General features: G+C 35.7%; 2 protein-coding genes across 2 annotated transcripts; one reads left to right on the forward strand and one right to left on the reverse strand.

Annotated features, from left to right (window-relative positions):
• The first annotated feature begins 5,593 nt into the window (after positions 1-5,593).
• Positions 5,594-6,538, forward strand: LOC113893481 (olfactory receptor 6C3-like). The gene has a single exon (XM_027543450.1). The coding sequence runs from the start codon at positions 5,594-5,596 to the stop codon at positions 6,536-6,538; it is 945 nt and encodes a 314-aa protein (XP_027399251.1).
• A 3,276-nt stretch (positions 6,539-9,814) lies between these two features.
• Positions 9,815-10,756, reverse strand: LOC113893688 (olfactory receptor 6C1-like). Its single transcript, XM_027543566.1, has one exon. It carries the CDS (start codon positions 10,754-10,756, stop codon positions 9,815-9,817), a length of 942 nt encoding a protein of 313 aa, XP_027399367.1.
• Positions 10,757-19,971: the final 9,215 nt, after the last annotated feature.

Raw genomic sequence — 19,971 nt, forward strand, 5'->3', positions numbered from 1 at the left:
GTAGCTTGAGAGGGATTGCATAGAATCTATACATTGCTTTGGGTAGTATACTCATTTTCACTATATTGATTCTTCCAATCCATGAACATGGTATATTTCTCCATCTATTAGTGTCCTCTTTGATATCTTTCACCAGCGTTTTATAGTTTTTATATATAGGTCTTTAGTTTCTTTAGGTAGATATATCCCTAAGTATTTATTCTTTTCATTGCAATGATGAATGGAATTGTTTCCTTAATTTCTCTTTCTGTTTTCTCATTATTAGGGTACAGGAATGCAAGGGAGTCAATATATAATGAATAATGCAATAAATGAGATCAAAAACACTCTGGAGGCAATAAATAGTAGAATAACAGAGGCAGAAGATAGGATTAGTGAATCCGAAGATCAGATCATATCAGATCAGTCGCTCAGTCATGTCCGACTCTTTGCAACCCCATGAATCACAGCATGCCAGGCCTCCCTGTCCATTGGTAGAAATAAATGAATCAGAGAGGAAAAAAGAAAAATGAAATAAAAGAAATGAGGACAGTCTCAGAGAGCACCAGGACAATATTAAACGCTACAACATTCAAATCATAGGGGTCCTAGAAGAAGAAGACAAAAAGAAGGACCATGAGAAAATATTTGAGGAGATAATAGTTGAAAACTTCCCTAAAATGGGGAAGGAAATCATCACTCAAGTCCAAGAAACCCAGAGAGTCCCAAACAGGATGAACCCATGGCGAAACACCCCAAGACACATATTAATCAAATTAACAAAGATCAAACACAAAGAACAAATATTAAAAGCAGCAAGGGAAAAACAAAAAATAACACACAAGGGAATTCCCATAAGGATAACAGCTGATCTTTCATTAGAAACTCTTCAAGCCAGGAGGGAATGCAAGACATACTTAAAGTGATTAAAGAAAATAACCTACAGCCCAGATTATTGTACCCAGCAAGGGTCTCATTCAAATATGAAGGAGAAATCAAAAGCTTTACAGACAAGCAAAAGCTGAGAGAATTCAGCATCACCAAACCAGCTCTCCAACAAATACTAAAGGATATTCTCTAGACAGGAAACACAAAAATGGTGTATACATTCAAACCCAAAACAATAAAGTAAATGGCAACAGGATCATACTTATCAGTAATTACCTTAAAAGTAAATGGGTTGAATGCCCCAACCAAAAGACAAAGACTGGCTGAAAGGATACAAAAACAAGACCCCTACATATGTTGTCTACAAGAGACCCACCTCAAAACAGGGGACACATACAGACTGAAAGAGAAGGGTTGGAAAAAGATTTTCCATGCAAATAGGGACCAAAAGAAAGCAGGAGTAGTAATACTCATATCAGATAAAATAGACTTTAAAACAAAGGCTGTGAAAAGAGACAAAGATGGTCACTACATAATGATCAAAGGATCAATCCAAGAACAAGATATAACAATTATAAATATATATGCACCCAAAATAGGAGTACCGCAATATGTAAGACAAATACTAATAAGTGTGAAAGGAGAAATTAACAATAACACAATAATAGTGGGAGACTTTAATACCCAACTCACACCTATAGATAGATCAACTAAACAGAAAATTAACAAGGAAACACAAACTTTAAACGATACAATAGACCAGTTAGACCTAATTGATATCTATAGGACATTTCATCCCAAAACAATGAATATCACCTTTTTCTCAAGTGCACATGCAACCTTCTCCAGGATAGATCACATTCCAGGCCATAAATCTAGCCTTGGTAAATTCAGAAAAATTGAAATCATTCGAAGCATCTTTTCTGACCACAATGCAGTAAGATTAGATCTCAGTTATAGGAGAAAAACTATTAAAAATTCCAACATATGGAGGATGAACAACACACTGCTGAATAACCAACAAATCACAGAAGATATCAAAAAAGAAATCAAAATATGCATAGAAATGAATGAAAATGAAAACATACAACCCCAAACCTGTGGGACACTGTAAAAGCAGTCCTAAGGGGAAAGTTCATAGCAATACAGGCATACCTCAAGAAACAAGAAAAAAGTCAAATAAATAATCTAACTCTACACCTAAAACAACTAGAAAAGGAAGAAATGAAGAACCCCGGGGTTAGTAGGAATAAAGAAATCTTAAAAATTAGGGCAGAAAAAAAATGCAAAAGAAACAAAAGAGACCATAGCAAAAATCAACAAAGCCAAAAGCTGGTTCTTTGAAAGGATAAATAAAATTGACAAACCATTAACCAGACTCATCAAGAAACAAAGGGAGAAAAATCAAATCAATAAAATTAGAAACAAAAATGGAGAGATTACAACAGACAACACAGAAATACAAAGGATCATAAGAGACTACTATCAGCAATTATATGCCAATAAAATGGACAACGTGGAAGAAATGGACAAATTCTTAGAGAAGTACAACTTTCCAAAACTGGACCAGGAAGAAATAGAAATTCTTTTTTTTTTTTTCTTTTTTCTCCAATTTTATTTTATTTTTAAACTTTACATAATTGTATTAGTTTTGCCAAATATCAAAGTGAATCCGCCACAGGTATACATGTGTTCCCCATCCCAAACCCTCCTCCCTCCTCCCTCCCCATACCATATTCTTAACAGACCCATCACAAGCATAGAAATTGAAACTGTAATCAGAAATCGTCCAGCAAACAAAAGCCCAGGTCCAGATGGCTTCACAGCTGAATTCTACCAAAAATTTAGAGAAGAGCTAATGCCTATCCTACTCAAACTCTTCCAGAAAATTGCAGAGGAAAGTCAACTTCCAAACTCATTCTATGAGGCCACCATCACCCTAATACCGAAACCTGACAAAGATGCCACAAAAAAAGAAAACTACAGGCCAATATCACTGATGAACATAGATGCAAAAATCCTTAACAAAATTCTAGCAATCAGAATCCAACAACACATTAAAAAGATCATACACCGTGACCAAGTGGGATTTATCCCAGGGATGCAAGGATTCTTCAATATCCGCAAATCAATCAATGTAATACACCACATTAACAAATTGAAAAATAAAAACTATATGATTATCTCAATAGATGCAGAGAAAACCTTTGACAAAATTCAACATCCATTTATGATAAAAACTCTCCAGAAAGCAGGAATGGAAGGAACATACCTCAACATAATAAAAGCTGTATATGACAAACCCACAGCAAACATTATCCTCAATGGTGAAAAATTGAAAGCATTTCCCCTAAAGTCAGGAACAAGACAAGGGTGCCCACTTTCACCATTACTAATCAACATAGTTTTGGAAGTTTTGGCCACAGCAATCAGAGCAGAAAAAGAAATAAAAGGAATCCAAATTGGAAAAGAAGAAGTAAAACTCTCACTGTTTGTAGATGTCATGATCCTCTACATAGAAAACCCTAAAGACTCCACCAGAAAATTACTAGAACTAATCAATGAATATAGTAAAGTTGCAGGATATAAATTAAATTTCATGCACTCAATATCACATGCTGTTTCTGAAGTTGCCTCATGTATCTCAGTCATTTTGCCTTTTTACATTTTTTTATCCATATTTACAAAACTGACTCACATGTATCTTTTAATGATGCCTCATTGGCGCTCTCTTTGCTTAGATTCCCCTGGGCTAACAGGAGACAGATAAAATAAATCCAGTTCCATGTGTATGACATACATAGAGAAGAACATTCCTATTTTCTGTTTTTCAAAGAAGAATTTGTAGAATATGTTAGGCTCTGAAGCCTAAGGAAAATGTTACTTAAATTGTATAGATAGATTATCATAGAATTACAAAATATTCACATAAAATCTTTGCATTAATACAAAGAAAATGTCTTAGTAAGTAGTGTTTCATATTATATGAAAAGGAGCAAGTGTAAGAAGTACTTTATGAGTCTGCCCAGGTGTAATTAAGTTTTTACACAGAGCTTGGGTAACAGACAAAGAGCAACTATGCATTGCATTATAATGAAAATATTCCTCAAATTTTGCAGCAGCAGGAATGAAGGATATTGTGGGTCAAATATTACCAGTCTAAACATAATGAGAACTATAAACCTTGAGAGCCAAAACAAAGTTAAATCACCATACTTGATTTGAGAGTACAAAAGAAACCAAATAAGTTGCCAACTCAATTCACCAACTCTGAATTTATCTAAATATGGAAGTAATCAGGCTTTAAAATTTGAGACTAAATCATCAAGAAGAACCAGGGAGTAAGTATCTTTGATATTTTCCAGTATAATAATATGATTTCTTCTCATTAAAATGTTTTAAAATAGCATTTGTTTATGGGTTTGTGAATTCAAAACCTTTTTGATATTAAAATGTGATTATTTACTAACAAGAAAACTATTCATAGAGTCCTAAAGAACCAGCGCAGCAATAAGTCTAGGGCTTTTCATTAACTTTTCTTAAGTTAAATGGTTTTCTGTTACAGAAATGAAATGACCTTCTCTACGTAAAGGAATATCTGCTTCCCAGTAAAAGTTTTGACCATCTACTTAGTCACTTTCTAAAGCATATTGTAAAACAAAAGAAAACTGATGTGCTCATTGCATGAACTAAACTATTTTTACACAATATTTATTTTAGTAGCAGACGTTACACTCTCTTGTCCTTCCGGCCTTTTATCAGAAATAGAAAACAATGATGTGGGAAAGGGTTGCATCAACCAAACCCATAAAAGTAGAGAACACCAAAAAAATATTCCCATGGAAAACACATATTCTAAAGTGAGATATTTACTATGTACAAGAGTCATTTAAACTTGTGAAAGTTTCCTAAACAAAGTGGGCTTCAACTGGATGCTTGGGGCTAGTGCACTGGGACGACCCAGAGGGATGGTATGGGGAGGGAGGAGGGAGGGGGGTTCAGGATGGGGAGCACATGTATACCTGTGATGGATTCATTTTGATATTTGGCAAAACTAATACAATTATGTAAAGTTTAAAAATAAAATTAAATTAAAAAAATATATATAAATGTGGAAGAGGGCTACATAGCCTCTGTAAGATTATAAACTCTGTATTTAGATTATCTACAAAGCATACTGGTTTTTATAGTACTGAGTAAAGGAGAAAAATAAATTAAATATTATCATATTATCACCAAAGAAGCTAAATATTTTAAAGAATAATTTGAAGTCTTAATAAAGAAAACAGTAGAAGAAATGTCCCAGTTTAAATGTTAACACGTAACTTTTATTTCATCCATGGCCTGTGAGAGTGTATTTTTGAAGATGAGAGCTCAATATTTAACTTCAGATAATATTCATTACTTGAATGAAAGGTTGAAAGGAAACTGGAGAAGTTACTGTATGGGAAGAGAGGTTTTCAATGTCAAACACTACTTCATGATGGAAGCTTTAAAACTTTTGTATTCTATCCGCAAATATCTTTTAACGTTTTTTAAGTCCTATAGGGAGAGCATATTGGAGAAGGAAATGGCAACCCACTCGAGTACTCTTGCTTGGAAAATTTGATTGGACAGAGGAGCCTGGTAGGCTACAGTCCATAGGATTGCAAAGAGTCAGACATGACTGAGCAACTTCAGGGAGAGCATACATTTTCTGTTCTAATGAGAGAGAAAATAATCAGAAATGAAAAACCACACAAGACCCACAGAATTCATTCTTCTGGGGCTATCAGATGACCCAGAGCTTCAGATTGTGATTTTTCTCTTTTTAATCATCACATATATATTAAGTGTCACTGGAAATTTGACCATCATCATTCTCACCTTGGTGGACTCCCATCTACAGACACCTATGTATTTTTTCCTCAGGAACTTCTCTATATTAGAAATCTCCTTTACAACTGTCTGTATTCCTAGATTTCTGGGCACAATTATCACCAGGGACAAAGCAATTTCATACAACAATTGTACAACTCAGCTGTTTTTCTTCATTTTCTTGGGTATCACTGAATTTTATCTTCTAACTGCCATGTCCTATGATCGCTATGTAGCTATCTGCAAACCCCTGCATTACACAACCATCATGAACAACAGATTCTGTGTGTTGCTTGTCTTTTGTGCTTGGCTGGTGGGGTTCTTAAACATTTTCCCACCAGTTATTCTTTTTCTCCAGTTAGATTACTGTGGTTCTAATATCATTGATCACTTTACTTGTGACTATTTCCCTCTCTTGCAACTATCATGCTCAGACACATGGCTCCTTGAAGTGATTGGATTTTACTCTGCAATAGTGATTCTGCTTTTTACTTTGGCATTAATAATTCTATCCTACATGTTCATCATCAAGACAATTCTGAGGCTGCCTTCTGCCAGTCAGAGGAAAAAGGCATTTTCTACATGCTCCTCTCACATGATTGTCATTTCCATCTCTTATGGAAGCTGTATATTTGTGTATATCAACCCTTCAGCAAAAGAAAAGGCATCCTTGATGAAAGAAGTAGCAATTCTGAATACTTGTGTTGCTCCTATGATGAATCCGTTTATATATACACTGAGGAACCAGCAAGTGAAGCAAGCCTTTAAGGATACCATCCAAAAGTTTATCTTTTTCTCCAGTAAATGCAACTAACTGTAGCATTAAAAAATAAAGTTCTGGTCAATTATTTCTTCATTCATATTCTCTCAAAACTCTTTCACTACAGTTATATGATTCCTTTTTATTTATTCCTATTCTGAACTTCCCCGCAAGTTGAACCAAATAAATTGGATAAAGCTGAATATTGCTTCAGAATTTTCTGTAAATTTTTTATTCATATGTTTTTGATGAAGTATAAAATGTTACAACATAAGACATTTTGTTTGAGAAAATGAATCTCAGGAATAATGTGGATTTCTGAAAATTTCACTCTTCAGTTCAGTTCAGTTCAGTTCAATAACTCAGTCGTGTACGACTCTTTGCGACACCATGAATTCCCTGTCCATCACCAACTCCCAGAGTTCACTCAAACTCATGTCCATTGAGTCAGTGATGCCATCCAACCATCTCATCCTCTCTTGTCCCCTTCTCCTCCCACCTTCCTTCCTTCCCAGCATCAGGGTTTCTTCAAATGAGTCAGTTCTTCACATCAGGTGGCCAATGTATTAGAGTTTCAGCTTCAATATCAGTCCTTCCAATGAAGATTCAGGAATGATTTCCTTTAGGATGGACTATTTGGATCACTTTGCTGTCCAAAGAACTCTCAAGAGTCTTCTCCAACACAACATTTCAAAGCATCAATTCTTCAGCACTCAGCTTTCTTTATAGTCCAACTCTCACATCCATACATGACTACTGGAAAAACCATAGCTTTGACTAGATGGACCTATTAGTCATACTACCTTATTTTAAATAAGAAATAATATATGGGTCAATGTTTAGGAAAATTCTAAGACAGGAGGTTGGTGGACGATCCTTCGCTCACTGGGAAATCTGACCCACCACCTATTTTTGTTAAAAGTTTTATTGAACACACCTGAGCCCTTTCATTTACATGTTGCTCATAGCTGCATCAAAAATAAAGACAGGAAGAACTGAGTAATTGCATCAGGGACACTATGCCTGCAAACCCTAAATTATTAATGTATTACCCTTTTACAGAAAAAGTTTGTGTTGATCCCTGCTATTGATAATCAAAATGATTATACTGATAACAAACATTTAAATTAAACACCAAAGAGTTTGTATAGAATGATGTAGAGAGCTGCATTATCTGATAATATCAGCGTAGGCTCCTATATAAATTTTGTAAAATTTTTACAGATTTTTAATTCCCAGAACTAACCTATCTATTATTTATGGTATATATTTATTGAGTGAATAAGAACTCACAATCCTCAATCAAGTCTAAATTTCACCATGTGAAAATACAGGTTGAGCTTAGAAATTATAAATGTTTCAGCATGAGGGAAGGAGAAAGTAATGGCATGACTTCCCTACAATGTGGAATACTCAGTATTATTTTTATAAGTTGTTTTTCTTGTGTTTCATCAAATGATAGATCTAAGACTCTCAATTGAGTATGGTATGTGAATATCAGGAAAAACTTGCCTCTGAGTTATGGTTACAGTCTTTGTATAATAATGGTTTAAAAATGAGGGATGTGTTCCCTATCCTGAACACATGTGTACGTGTGGCAGATTCATGTTGATATATGGCAAAACCAATACAATATTGTAAAGTTAAAAAATAAAATAAAATTTAAAAAAAAAACAAAAAAAAATAAGGGATGTGTTTGAGTACCTTTCATCATTATATAAATTTTCGACTTCATGGAAAACAGAAAAGAAAAAAGTGTTTAGGGCCAGAATTGCATGATCTTGCATGATTATTCATATAAATTCTGATCAGTACATTTTCCAATATGATAATGCTTAAATAAGCATTTTTAACAAAAACCCTCAAGTTTATATATGGTAAAACTTTGCTCTTGTTACCTTCTTTACTCCTATTGATTAGGCATATCACTTAAAGAGGCAATTAAAAGAATTGTATGTACAAGCTATTATCTCAGAATAGTCACAAATATGAGAAAGTTATAACACCCCTTAGCTACTGATTATCAAAAGATCAGCTTAACATCAAGCTTTTATTCAAATATACAACTGACCACAGTAAATGTGGTCATCTTTGGTATCCAATAATATTTATTTTGTCAGCTACAAATTGGCACTTGTCATGAGTGCTTGCCATCTGTCTCTGCAAGGGTTAAATTATGTGCTGTGCAGCTGCTGATGTTCAACACCGCCTGAAGGAGTTCAGTGTGGAGAGCAGGACTGAGGGATTTTGTGCTCTGGGAAAACTGGCAGGACAGGCCTTCAGATAGTTAAACAGCCTCAGGAGCTGATTTTATGAGCCCAATTCTTGTGTCTCCTCATATCAACAAAAACACTAAAATTCTTCATGGTGATGATTGTTTCTCATAACTAGCAGACTTTTCATGAGTCGACCAGAAACTTTCTACAAAAAGAAATGTGCTTGAATACATGTACTCCACTTTTAACAAATCATATATATACTGTCCTTCCCCTATACCTCTTTACATCTGTTTCTCACAGATATCTGAGGTCTGTCTCCCGGATTGCAATCCTCATATTGCTCCAAATAAAATTTAACTTGCAACTCTCACGTTGTGTATTGTTTTTAATTGATAATTTCTTCAGGTATTTTAAAAGAATTATTATGATACATATGCTAATTTTGGAGTTCCCCAAGAAGTGGAGGCTATTTCATAGTTTTCCCTAATAGCTTTCATGTTTTCTTCATTATAATAGTCTTTGAGCTGATAAATTATACAGCACAGAAAATATTAAATTAAGTAATGAGAAAGTTTTTTGATTTCTCAAGAAAGTGTAACTACATCATTCTTCTAAGTTGTACTGTTTTCCACATAGTTCCTAAATTGGCCACAATATGAAAAGGAGAGTATATGTAATGTTCTAATGAGACTGTAAGATTATGTTTATTATCCTTGTGTGGTAATAAAAAATAAGATTAAACATGATACAATATTTACTCAATTACTGAAAAGAGTAATTCTGGTGAAATCACAAAATGCTATTATCTCTTGCATTTTAAAATTTCACCAGAAGAAAAGTACATGAGAGAAGGTTTGCAATCTGAATGGAAAAAAAAAAAATGTGTATGTATATATATATGTACATATATGAAAAGTTCAAATTTAAATGGCAAAAATAAAATAAACATATGCAAATATCCTTAGTAAACTGCTGACAATAAAAATATAAATGATGAAAATGAATCTAGGGAGGCTGTGTGGATATTAATAAATTTTGAAAAACCTGGAGTTTAATTTAATTGCTTTTCATTCATATGCCTCGAATTCATGAAACAGGGACTTTTATATTTTCATTTCCTTGAGAAAAACATAGTCTTCCTTGCCATGTCCATGAAGGCTCTCTTGACTTGCTGATTCCTAAGAGTGTAGATAAAGGGGTTCAGCATGGGTGCTACTGAGGTATTTAGCACAGCCACTCCCTTGCTCAAAGACACCCTGTCTTTTGCAGATGGATTCACATACATGAAAATGCAGCTGCCATAAGAGATGGAGATGACAATCATGTGGGACGAACACGTGGAAAAGGCCTTTGTCCTCTGAGTGGTAGAAGGGATCCTCAAAATTGTTCTGATGACATATGTGTAGGACAGAATTATTAATGCTAAAGTGAACAAGAGGATAAACACAGCACAGGAAAACCCCAGTATCTCTAGGAATTTGGTGTCTGAACAAGAAAGGTATAATAAAGGGAAATAATCACAAGTAAAATGGTTGATAACATTGGACTTACAGTAATCAAGCTGTATGAAGAACATGAGTATTGGGAATATAATTAAGAATGAAGTCAGCCAAGAGGCCAAGACAAGCAGCGTGCAGACTCTGTGATTCATGATGGTCAAGTAATGCAGCGGTTTGCAGATGGCAATGTAGCAGTCATAGGACATGGCAACCAGAAGGTAAATCTCAGTGACTTCCAAGAAAATGAAAAAAAAAAATAACTGAGTCATACAATCATTAAAAGAGATAGTTTTATCTCCCGTAATAATGGTGGCCAAGAACTTGGGAATAGTGACAGTTGTGAATGAAACTTCCAATATGGAGAAACTCCTGAGGAAGAAATACATGGGGGTCTGGAGGTGGATATCCAGCAGGGTCAGGGTGATAATGGTCAAGTTCCCAGTGATGCTGAGCATGTAGGTGATGAGCACAAAGACAAAGATCACAACCTGAAGTTGTGGGTCATCCGACAGTCCCAGGAGGATAAAATCTCTTATTTCTGTGTTGTTTCTCATTTTACTACTTCTTTTAAGTAACCGTCAGAAGAAAACACAAAGGGAAGACACAGAAAAGGGGATTATCCATGTATAACAATGGGATTTGTTTCTGAAAGTAAACTTACTATGCCATGCTAACATAATTCAGGAGATTTTTAAAAACAAGTTAATAAAAATAGGTAACTTACTTTAAAGTAAGTTTTTACCATATGCCAGTATGTGTGTTTCACATAGAATATTTCTTTATCAAATCCCTGTTTTACAGGTTGGAATCAAAGTAGAAATAATTTTTAAAAATCTTATCCAAATCACATACCTGAATTGAAAAAGCAGGGGTCATCACCTAGATCTTTCTAAAACCTAGGAAATACAGTAAAATAAATGCTACCTGTTGACTTGTAAAATGCCCCACCCCCCACACTTAGAGGATTCCCTCCTTGTTGGGAAAGACTTCGTCTTTTTTCAAGCCCCATAAAATCATCCTATCCTAGTTTGTGTCAGCTGGTTCCTTGTATTGCTATTCTCTACTGTAATATAGAAAACCTAAATGTGTCAGGAAAAAGTCACCCAGTGGATATGTCTCCAAAATGAAAGTCATTGGAATGAAATATTTAATAACCTGATAGTTTTCTAAGTTTCCACTTAGACTCATATTAACTTCCCAACCTCATACTCCTCTTCTAAGGCCCCAAATAATGGAATAAAGGAATCCAGACAATGGATTTGCTTCAGCAGTCTTCTCAGATATTAGACAGTCAAGAGAGGAGGCAGAGTGGATGTTTAGTAGATTGCATCTGTGTTATGAGTTAAGGAAACCAAAATGTGTTGTTCAGTCTCCAAATAGTGTCTGACTCATTGTGACCCCGTGGACTGCAGCACGCCAGACTTCCCTGTCCCTCACTATCTGCTAGAGTTTGCTCAAGTTCATGTCTATTGCATTGGTGATGTCATCCATGCCATCATGCCATGGTGATGCCATGCCTCTGATGTCCTCTTCTCCTTCTGCCCTCAATCTTTCCCAGCATCATAATCTTTTCCAATGAGTCAGCTGTTGGCATCAACTGGCCAAATTATTGAAGCTTTAAGTAGATAGCAGCAACGGAGCTGCTCTGCTACATCAGTCAGCTCAGTTCAGTTCAGTTTCTCAGTCCTGTCTGACTCTTTGCAACCCCATGAATTGCAGCATGCCAGGCCTCCCTGTCCATCACCAACTCCTAGAGTTCACTCAAACTCACATCCATTGAGTCAGAAACGCCATCCAGCCATCTCATCCTCTGTTGTCCCCTTCTCCTCCTGCTGCCAATCCCTCCCAGCATCAGAGTCTTTTCCAATGAGTCAACTCTTTGCATGACATGGCCAAAGTACTGGAGTTTCAGCTTTAGACTCATTCCTTCCAAAGAACACCCAGGACTCATCTCCTTTAGAATGGACTGGTTGGATCTCCTTGCAGTCCAAGGGACTCTCAAGAGTCTTCTCCAACATCACAATTCAAATGCATCAATTCTTCAGTGCTCAGCTTTCTTCACAGTCCAACTCTCATATCCATACATAACTACTGGGAAAACCACAGCCTTGACTAGATGGAAGTTTGTTGATTCCTATGCAGCTCTGCTACATAGGAAATCCCAAACCAGAATTAGGTCATCTATGAATGGTTTAGCACCAGGTTCCCTACAAATTGGGCGCCGTGATGGGTGATGGGGTGACTACATTTCTGCCTGCATCCAGTCCCAGGATGAAGGGCTCTCTGCACCTGACCCTGGTCCCAAAGAACAGGGTGGCGCTCCCTTAGGGACCCCGCGGAGTCCTGCCAGGAGGGATGTTGAGGGACCAGCTATCCAAGGCCAATCAAGGCTCCTGTGATGCTGACATATCATTCTGCATGGGCAGGACTCTCACTTAGAGGTGTTCAGTCATAATCCCACAGATGGTTGCTTCGCTCAATTGGCTCTTCAGCTAAGCTCTCAACCAAAGTATATGGATATCTGAAAACAAACATTACCTTCCAGAGAATATTTTTTCTTCAAAATTTATTCCATCTAAATGTTACTAGTATTTTCTGTCCGTTTCTGTTTCTCAGAAGTGTCCAACACTTTGCAGCCCCATTGACTGTAGCCCACCAGGCTCCTGTGCCCATAGAATTTTCCAGGCAAGAATACTGGAGTGCAGGTGCCATCTTCTACTTCAGGGGATCTTCCCCATCCAAGTATTGAGCCCAAGTCTCTTGCAAATCTTGCATTGGCAAACAGATTATTTACCAACTCTGCCACCTAGGAAGTGTCTACATTAATATTCCCTTAATAGAATCTCTATTTTGTCAGTGTATTAGTATAAACATGAAATAGCAATGAAAACCTTTATTTTTTCATTCCATTTAACGGTAATAATAATGAATTTATGTTAAAAGGAAGCTGAGTTTCCTCAATAAATTCAGGCAACCCAGAATTTGATACATATTTACAAATATAAAAGTCATTGTTCTCAGTTAACAAAAATCATCTATAATTAACAACTGTGTCTAAGAGTCATACATGACTGAGCGACTGAACTGAACGGAACTGATGACTCTGATCTGTAAACCACTTCTGGAATGTGAGGTGTTAACCATTCCTGGGATGGTTTTGGTAAAGTAATGAAGAATATATCCAAACTTCTAAGACATTATTTCCGAGTTTTTTTTTTTTCCTTACAACTCATTCAAGCTTTTTTTTTCCCTTAGTCCCATGGAACTTAGGATAACAAGTTACATATTCCTTTCTGTCCCTTCCTTTGTAATGAATTCTAGTGTCTTGGATAAGGGCTTCCCAGGTGGCACTGGTGGTAAAGTACATGCCTGCCAATTCAGGAGACATAAGAGATGTGGGTTCCATCTTTAGGTTGGGAAGATGCCCCGGAGGAGGGCATGGCAATCCACTCCAGTATTCAGCCAGGAGAATCCCCATGTACAAAGGAGCCTGGCAGGCTACAGTCCATAGGGTCTCAAAGAGTCAGATATGACTGAAGTGACTTAGCAACAGTGTCTTGGATCTCATTGTCGAAACAGGCATGTGGCTCATTGAAAGTGAAAATTAACCTATATGATAAACAAATGCTGGCCATTGTGTTAAATAAGATAACTGGAAGTGATTTTCACGACACATATGCTATTCCATAGTAAAGTGTAAGCATGGCTTCTTTGAGAAAAGATCACTAGCATTCCCCAAATTCACCAATTTAAAAAAGTGACAATATTTAAATGTCTATTAAAGATTACATTCCTTATTTTATATAAATTGTGAGACACGAGTGGGAAGCTCTCTAAATTCAACAATATAATTGGAAACAAATTAGCTTCTCACATTCTCTATGTGTACTGAATTTTCTCTTCATAACTTTAAGACTCCTAAGGAAATCATAAGTAATTCTATGAACACATATATCCTCAAGGCAGTTTTCACCCTTTGCATACGACACAGTATTACACTTCCTTATCTTTTCCTTTCACTTGAGGATCTTTTTCTTGGTGTTAGGTTTATAAGCTAGAATAACTTGTCACAGAAGAGAACAGAATATTTATTAAATTTGATATATTGGGTAATAGCCTGGTTTTATAACAACCCTAACCTTTTTCTAGAATGATTCATTCCACTCCTGATTGTGTTTGCTGACATCTAATACCATGGAAAAACATCATCATGACTGTAAGGGGGAAAAAAAAATTCATAAGAGTTAATTTAGATTATTTTCAGATTATTACTTTATGACTGCCTTTGCTAGTCCTACAATTAGTTCAGAGTCCTGTTTCTCTCAGACCCCTAATTTAAAAAAAAAAAAAAAAGTCCTTGTTTCTTTCTTAATGAAAAAGGGAAATCAAATTAAAGCACCAATAAGTATGAATAGGAATAATGAAGAGAAAACTGTAAAGGCCTAAGTCACTCTCAAAATCTGTATATTTTCCTAGAAATGTTGCTTCTCCCCTAATTGTCTATGTTTTAACTGTTATCTATGCCTGAAGACAATTTTTAACTTAAAAAGGAAATAAATTCTTATAAAAATATGGCATCAGGACTTAACTTTAGTTAAAAATGTGTGAGGCTATTAGGGATTTGTATTCCAAGAGAAATTATTAAAAATACAACTCTCTGAGTTGTATAGGTTGTTATAGGTTTCTTTTCCACTATGAACATGACTATTATATTTCATGGAATTATTATGAGGGCTAATTTAATTAAAAGAAAAGTGATATTATATAAAAATTTTAAGGCATGCATTCCCAGAGTAAATACTATTTTTATTATTATTCCTAAAAGTAAAATCAATTATTACCTTTGAGGAAGATGATCCCAATATAAAAAATAATAACCATCTTTGAGGAAACTCGTTTGAGAGACAATGATAAGATTTATGCAGTTATCTAACGGACTCATAACAATATTTTTATGTAATGTTTGAATAACCTAACAATGAGAGGCTAAATTTTAAACAAAATCATATAGCTAGTAAATAGTCAAATTGGTATTCTAAATTCTTTCTGCTTGAACTGAAGCATGTGTTATTTATCAAACATATATTCAATGAAGAGGACCAAACTCAAAGAGTAACTTTCTAACAATGAATAAATAATTAGTAAGACAAACAGAAAGTATTAATGTGCTCATTCTTCATAACCCTTGATATTTACAGAAAGGAAAGGCAACTCCAAATTATTCATCTCCATGTAATGAAAAGTTAAGCTAAGAATGTATAAATCAATGCTAAGAAAAAGCTGTCATTGGCTTTTACTTTACAGTCTTACCTTTTTTTGTACAAATGCATCACTTCAGGTGACTGAAGCTATTTTAAAAACTTGATCACTATTTCAATTTTAGGATAAGATATCGAGCATTTCTAAGAATACTTTATCTCACCACATTTGAAATTACCTTATTTCTATAGATAAATTTCCTTGATACATGTTACATGGAAGCCAGGGGAGCAAACACAGTGAAGGGAAGCAAGATATGGAGTTACTGTGGTCCTTTCTGGATGTGATTTCTATATGAATTTTAACCTGCATGAGGCAAATGTTGCTTTATCCACCATATGGCCAAGGCTCATGGGAAATACTCCAGCGAATCAAATGTGACAACAGGGCCAAGAGGAAATACACTAAGGATTATAAACATATTATCAACATTTATATCACTATTGAAACAGAAAACTTTGTAGATAATATCCAAACAGATAGAAAAGCATGAGAACTAAGGCAGAAGCATATGGATTATTTTGCTTACTATCTATGTGAAGATATCTAAATGTACAGGATTTTGGAAGGGATTTCCTGAATATCCTAAATCACCATTTCTCTGAAGAATAGACCTTTTCCCCCTTGCCGACTAAACTACTGTGATGAATGAATCTTATGAGTAAACATTACATTTTCCTTTATGTGATAAAATGCCTCTATAAAGTTGCTCTCTGTGCTACTAAATAAAAGAAAAATTCAAAATCAAATACAGCATAATAAAAATAAGAATGAGATCAAATATCATACTCAGTGAATTCCAATGAAATTTATGAGAAATTTTGGATTAAATACACTTTAAACTGTTCAAACTCTTCAAAAACACTTTTCAGGGGGGTTTTTTTTCCATAATAATAGTACTAACTGTTGAGAAGGATCTACCAGAGGTCCTGTTTTCATCTGATTGATTGTTAGTGTTACAGTAATTAAGGAAAGCATAAAATCTAGTAATTTTACAGGAATTTACAACTCATATTCCTTTTAATCTAATTTTAGAAAGGCCAGAAAATTAAATAAACCTCATCTATTGACTCAATCACTGTTATTCATTCAAAAAATATTTATTGAGATTCTTCTAGCTTTAGATACTATAGGAGCACTAGAGACACTACAGGATCAAAATAGATATGACCCAAACTTTAATCAGCTTACCAAGGAATCTCCAAACACAAATATAGAAGATATTGTCATGGGCCATTAACAGGTTGGAAAAGAATTTCCAGACATATAGAATGAGAGGGAAATAAAGTTTATTAGAGTGGGAGATGCTGATTAGAAGAGATACTACACTTGATCTTAGTTAAAAGGCTGAGAGGCAATAGACTTAGGGACATGGGGAGAGGGGAGGAGAGGGTGAGAAAGAGCAACATGGAAACTTACATTACCATATGTAAAATAGATAGTCAAGGGAAATTTGCTGTATGGCTCAGGAAATTCAAACAGGGGCTCTGCATCAAAAGGGTTGGGATTGGGAGGGAGTTGGGAGGGAGGTTCAAAAGGGAGGGGATATATGTATAGCTATGGCTGATTCATGTTGAGCTTTGACAGAAAACAGCAAAATTCTGTAAAACAATTACCCTTCAATAAAAGAATAAATAAAGTTTTTAAAAAAAGAAAGAAAAAAGAATGAGAGACGCTGTTACAACAGTGAGCCAGCTCAAGGGAGAACCAACGTTGAACAGTCCTTAGTCCACTTTTATACCCAGGGTACAAGTACAAGGAATGGGATAGGTATCTTGAGGGTCACTTGCTGATTGAATGAGACATGCATATTGGGTAGGGAAGAGTAAGGCAAATACCTTCCTTGTGTGGGGTAGGAGGGGAGACAGGTTATACTGCTCAGGAGGACCTGAAATCTGTTAATAGTTATGACATGGGGGAGGGAAGGACCATATGTGTCTGCTTTTTCCGTTCCTGCATTCCAAGACCCTTTTTGGTTTTATCTGCTTTTTAGTCCCTGGGTCACCACATTCCTCCCTTCCTTTATTTTTAGGGCCAATTCTTTGGCCCCTGTTCATACCCTGTTCATGTCTAACTATCTACCTATTGCCCCCTTAGGCATTTGGGAACTGAGTCTCAGGAGAAGAGGAACAATGACCACTCTGGCTTCTTCAGGCTGTACAGGGGTGTCATGGGGCTCTGGGCTCCCTTTGCCTGCTTCTTTGTCAGTGTGCATTTATGGAGGGAGATGAGAGTCCATGGAATGATAGGGTGATTTGTTTCAGCATTGTCTTTGGGTTGGTCAGAGGATATTCTTGTTGTACTACCACTTGGAGATTTCTTGTATTCTAGAAGAAACAAACTTAACAAAAAAGTTAAAGGTATATGGCCCAAAGATTAAAAGAAGTAGGAAAGCTGCTCAGGTGCTAGCCAGGAGAACCAGGGCCAGACATTGGTTTGTGACATTAGTGTTTCTCTAGGTACAAGAAGATGCAAGAATTTGGGCTCATAAAATCTTTACCTGAAAACATCTTACTATCTGAAGGCCAGTTCTTCTGGGCTTTTCCCAGAGCACAGAGTGCCTTATTTCTTATCTCCATCCTGAGCTCCTTTTAAGGGGTGTTGAAGGTCAGCAGCTTGCAGTGGTCATGATATAATCTTTGTAGAGGCAGCTGGCAAGTGCCAACTCCTAGTCAGCAGGGTCCACATATTGACCATGCTTTGAGTGCATTTCATGCCCATTGTGCCCCGCAATGCTGGGAAGGCTCATTCCAGGTCCGGGGAAGATTTCATTGATCTTCACCACTCAGGGTGCTGTTATTGGACCAGGTCTTGTGAGCAGCAAAAGTCTCTGGACCATACCTGTCTTACTAGCCTCTTGGTCCAGGAAAATAGTCCCTCTTGTTGCTTCTTCCCATATCTAGAGTTACATTATTACAATCATTGACATCATGGAACTGCTTATCAGCATTTTATCACAGGCTCAGTCACACATTTATTAACATAAGAAACAATCTTCTGATACAAGAGACATAGAAAATAGTACAGCTAGCAGCTGGTAATAAGGTCACAAGCAAGAATTTAAGTCAAGAAATTTCATTAGGTATAGCCCAGCACATCCTGGGTGATCTGACTTGGTTAAATGAGTATAGACACGTGTGACTCTCCTGGTTGTACATCGAAAGGTTGGTTATAGAAATAAGCTTAAGAAACAAACTTAGAGTGTCCTTTTTAATAACTTAATTAAACCTTTATCAATATAACGTAACAGTAAGGAACTATCTCAGGAGTGACTCGTAGTAAACACACACCTTAATTAACAAAACTAGAACTTAATATTAAGTGAAATATAATTTTTTTGTCATTGTGAGGGCATTAACCCTGTAGCCAGGGAAGGCTTTAACCCATCAAATAAAAATGAGATTTGTCGGGGAGCCTGAAAAATCCAAGCGGCCATCTTGGATTTCCCATAGCCCTGACTCTTTGATATACAGCTATTGTTAACTCATTTTTAATTCTCTAATTTAGGAGTAGATTATTGCCATGTTTTAAGGACATCAAATAGCAAAAGTCTAACAGTGAAGGGTTATTTCTTGTAGAAGCAGAATGAGCTTTTACATGTATCATAATCTTTAATAATTCTTATTTACTTTACCAAAGTAACAAAAGATTTAAAAAACAAATAAAATACTTAAAGGCAAAGAAATTCATAATCTGTTATTGAAAGCTTCATTCTAAGAAAACTTTGTTCTCTTAACATAGAGAATTGGCTAAATTCCATCCTGTTACCAGTTTACCAGATAACAAACAAACAAAAGTTTTTATTGGTTACTCTTAGAAAAGTCTTTTCCATAAATCTTGAAATAGCTGTATTCTTGCAAAGGCATCACAGTGAGACCATAGAAGGCATGTTAAAATCTGATTAAATTGCAATTGACAAAGTAGCTTGGCCATTGCTGTGATACGTAACACTAATATGATAACTATAATTATAATTGAGCACATTTTTATCAGGGTATATCAGATCTATACGAATTCCACATAATTTTAATATATATATATATATTAGTAAGTCAACCGTATAGTATGATCTGAGAAGATTTATCATCCCTTCAACAATATTTCCCATGTAACCTAATGTGTCTAATGAACCCAGGTGGTTTAATAGCTCTTTGGGTTGTCTCAGGGGCCCTCTGAAGCATCCCAAAGTCATGCTCATAAAATATGTGAGACGCCCCCAAATCTCTTGGTGGACTTGATGATGATGAAGTCCTGAACAAATCCAACTCCAAAATACTGGAGTGGCAGTTGAACCGCCACTTGGTGTAGGTAAAAACATCAAGTTACAAGGGAAAAGAAGAAACAGAAAATAACCCAATCAAATAAAATAAACCTCAAAATTTTTACCCTAAACAAATGGAGATTTTTAAACACTTGACAAAGACATCAAAATAACCATCACAAATATTATCACTAAATTCAGAAAAGTGGCAGTGTTTTAGTTTTATTGAAATTATTCTGAATTATTTGA

Source organism: Bos indicus x Bos taurus, chromosome 5 (assembly GCF_003369695.1).
Source record: "Bos indicus x Bos taurus breed Angus x Brahman F1 hybrid chromosome 5, Bos_hybrid_MaternalHap_v2.0, whole genome shotgun sequence".
Classification (NCBI taxonomy): Eukaryota; Metazoa; Chordata; class Mammalia; order Artiodactyla; family Bovidae; genus Bos; species Bos indicus x Bos taurus.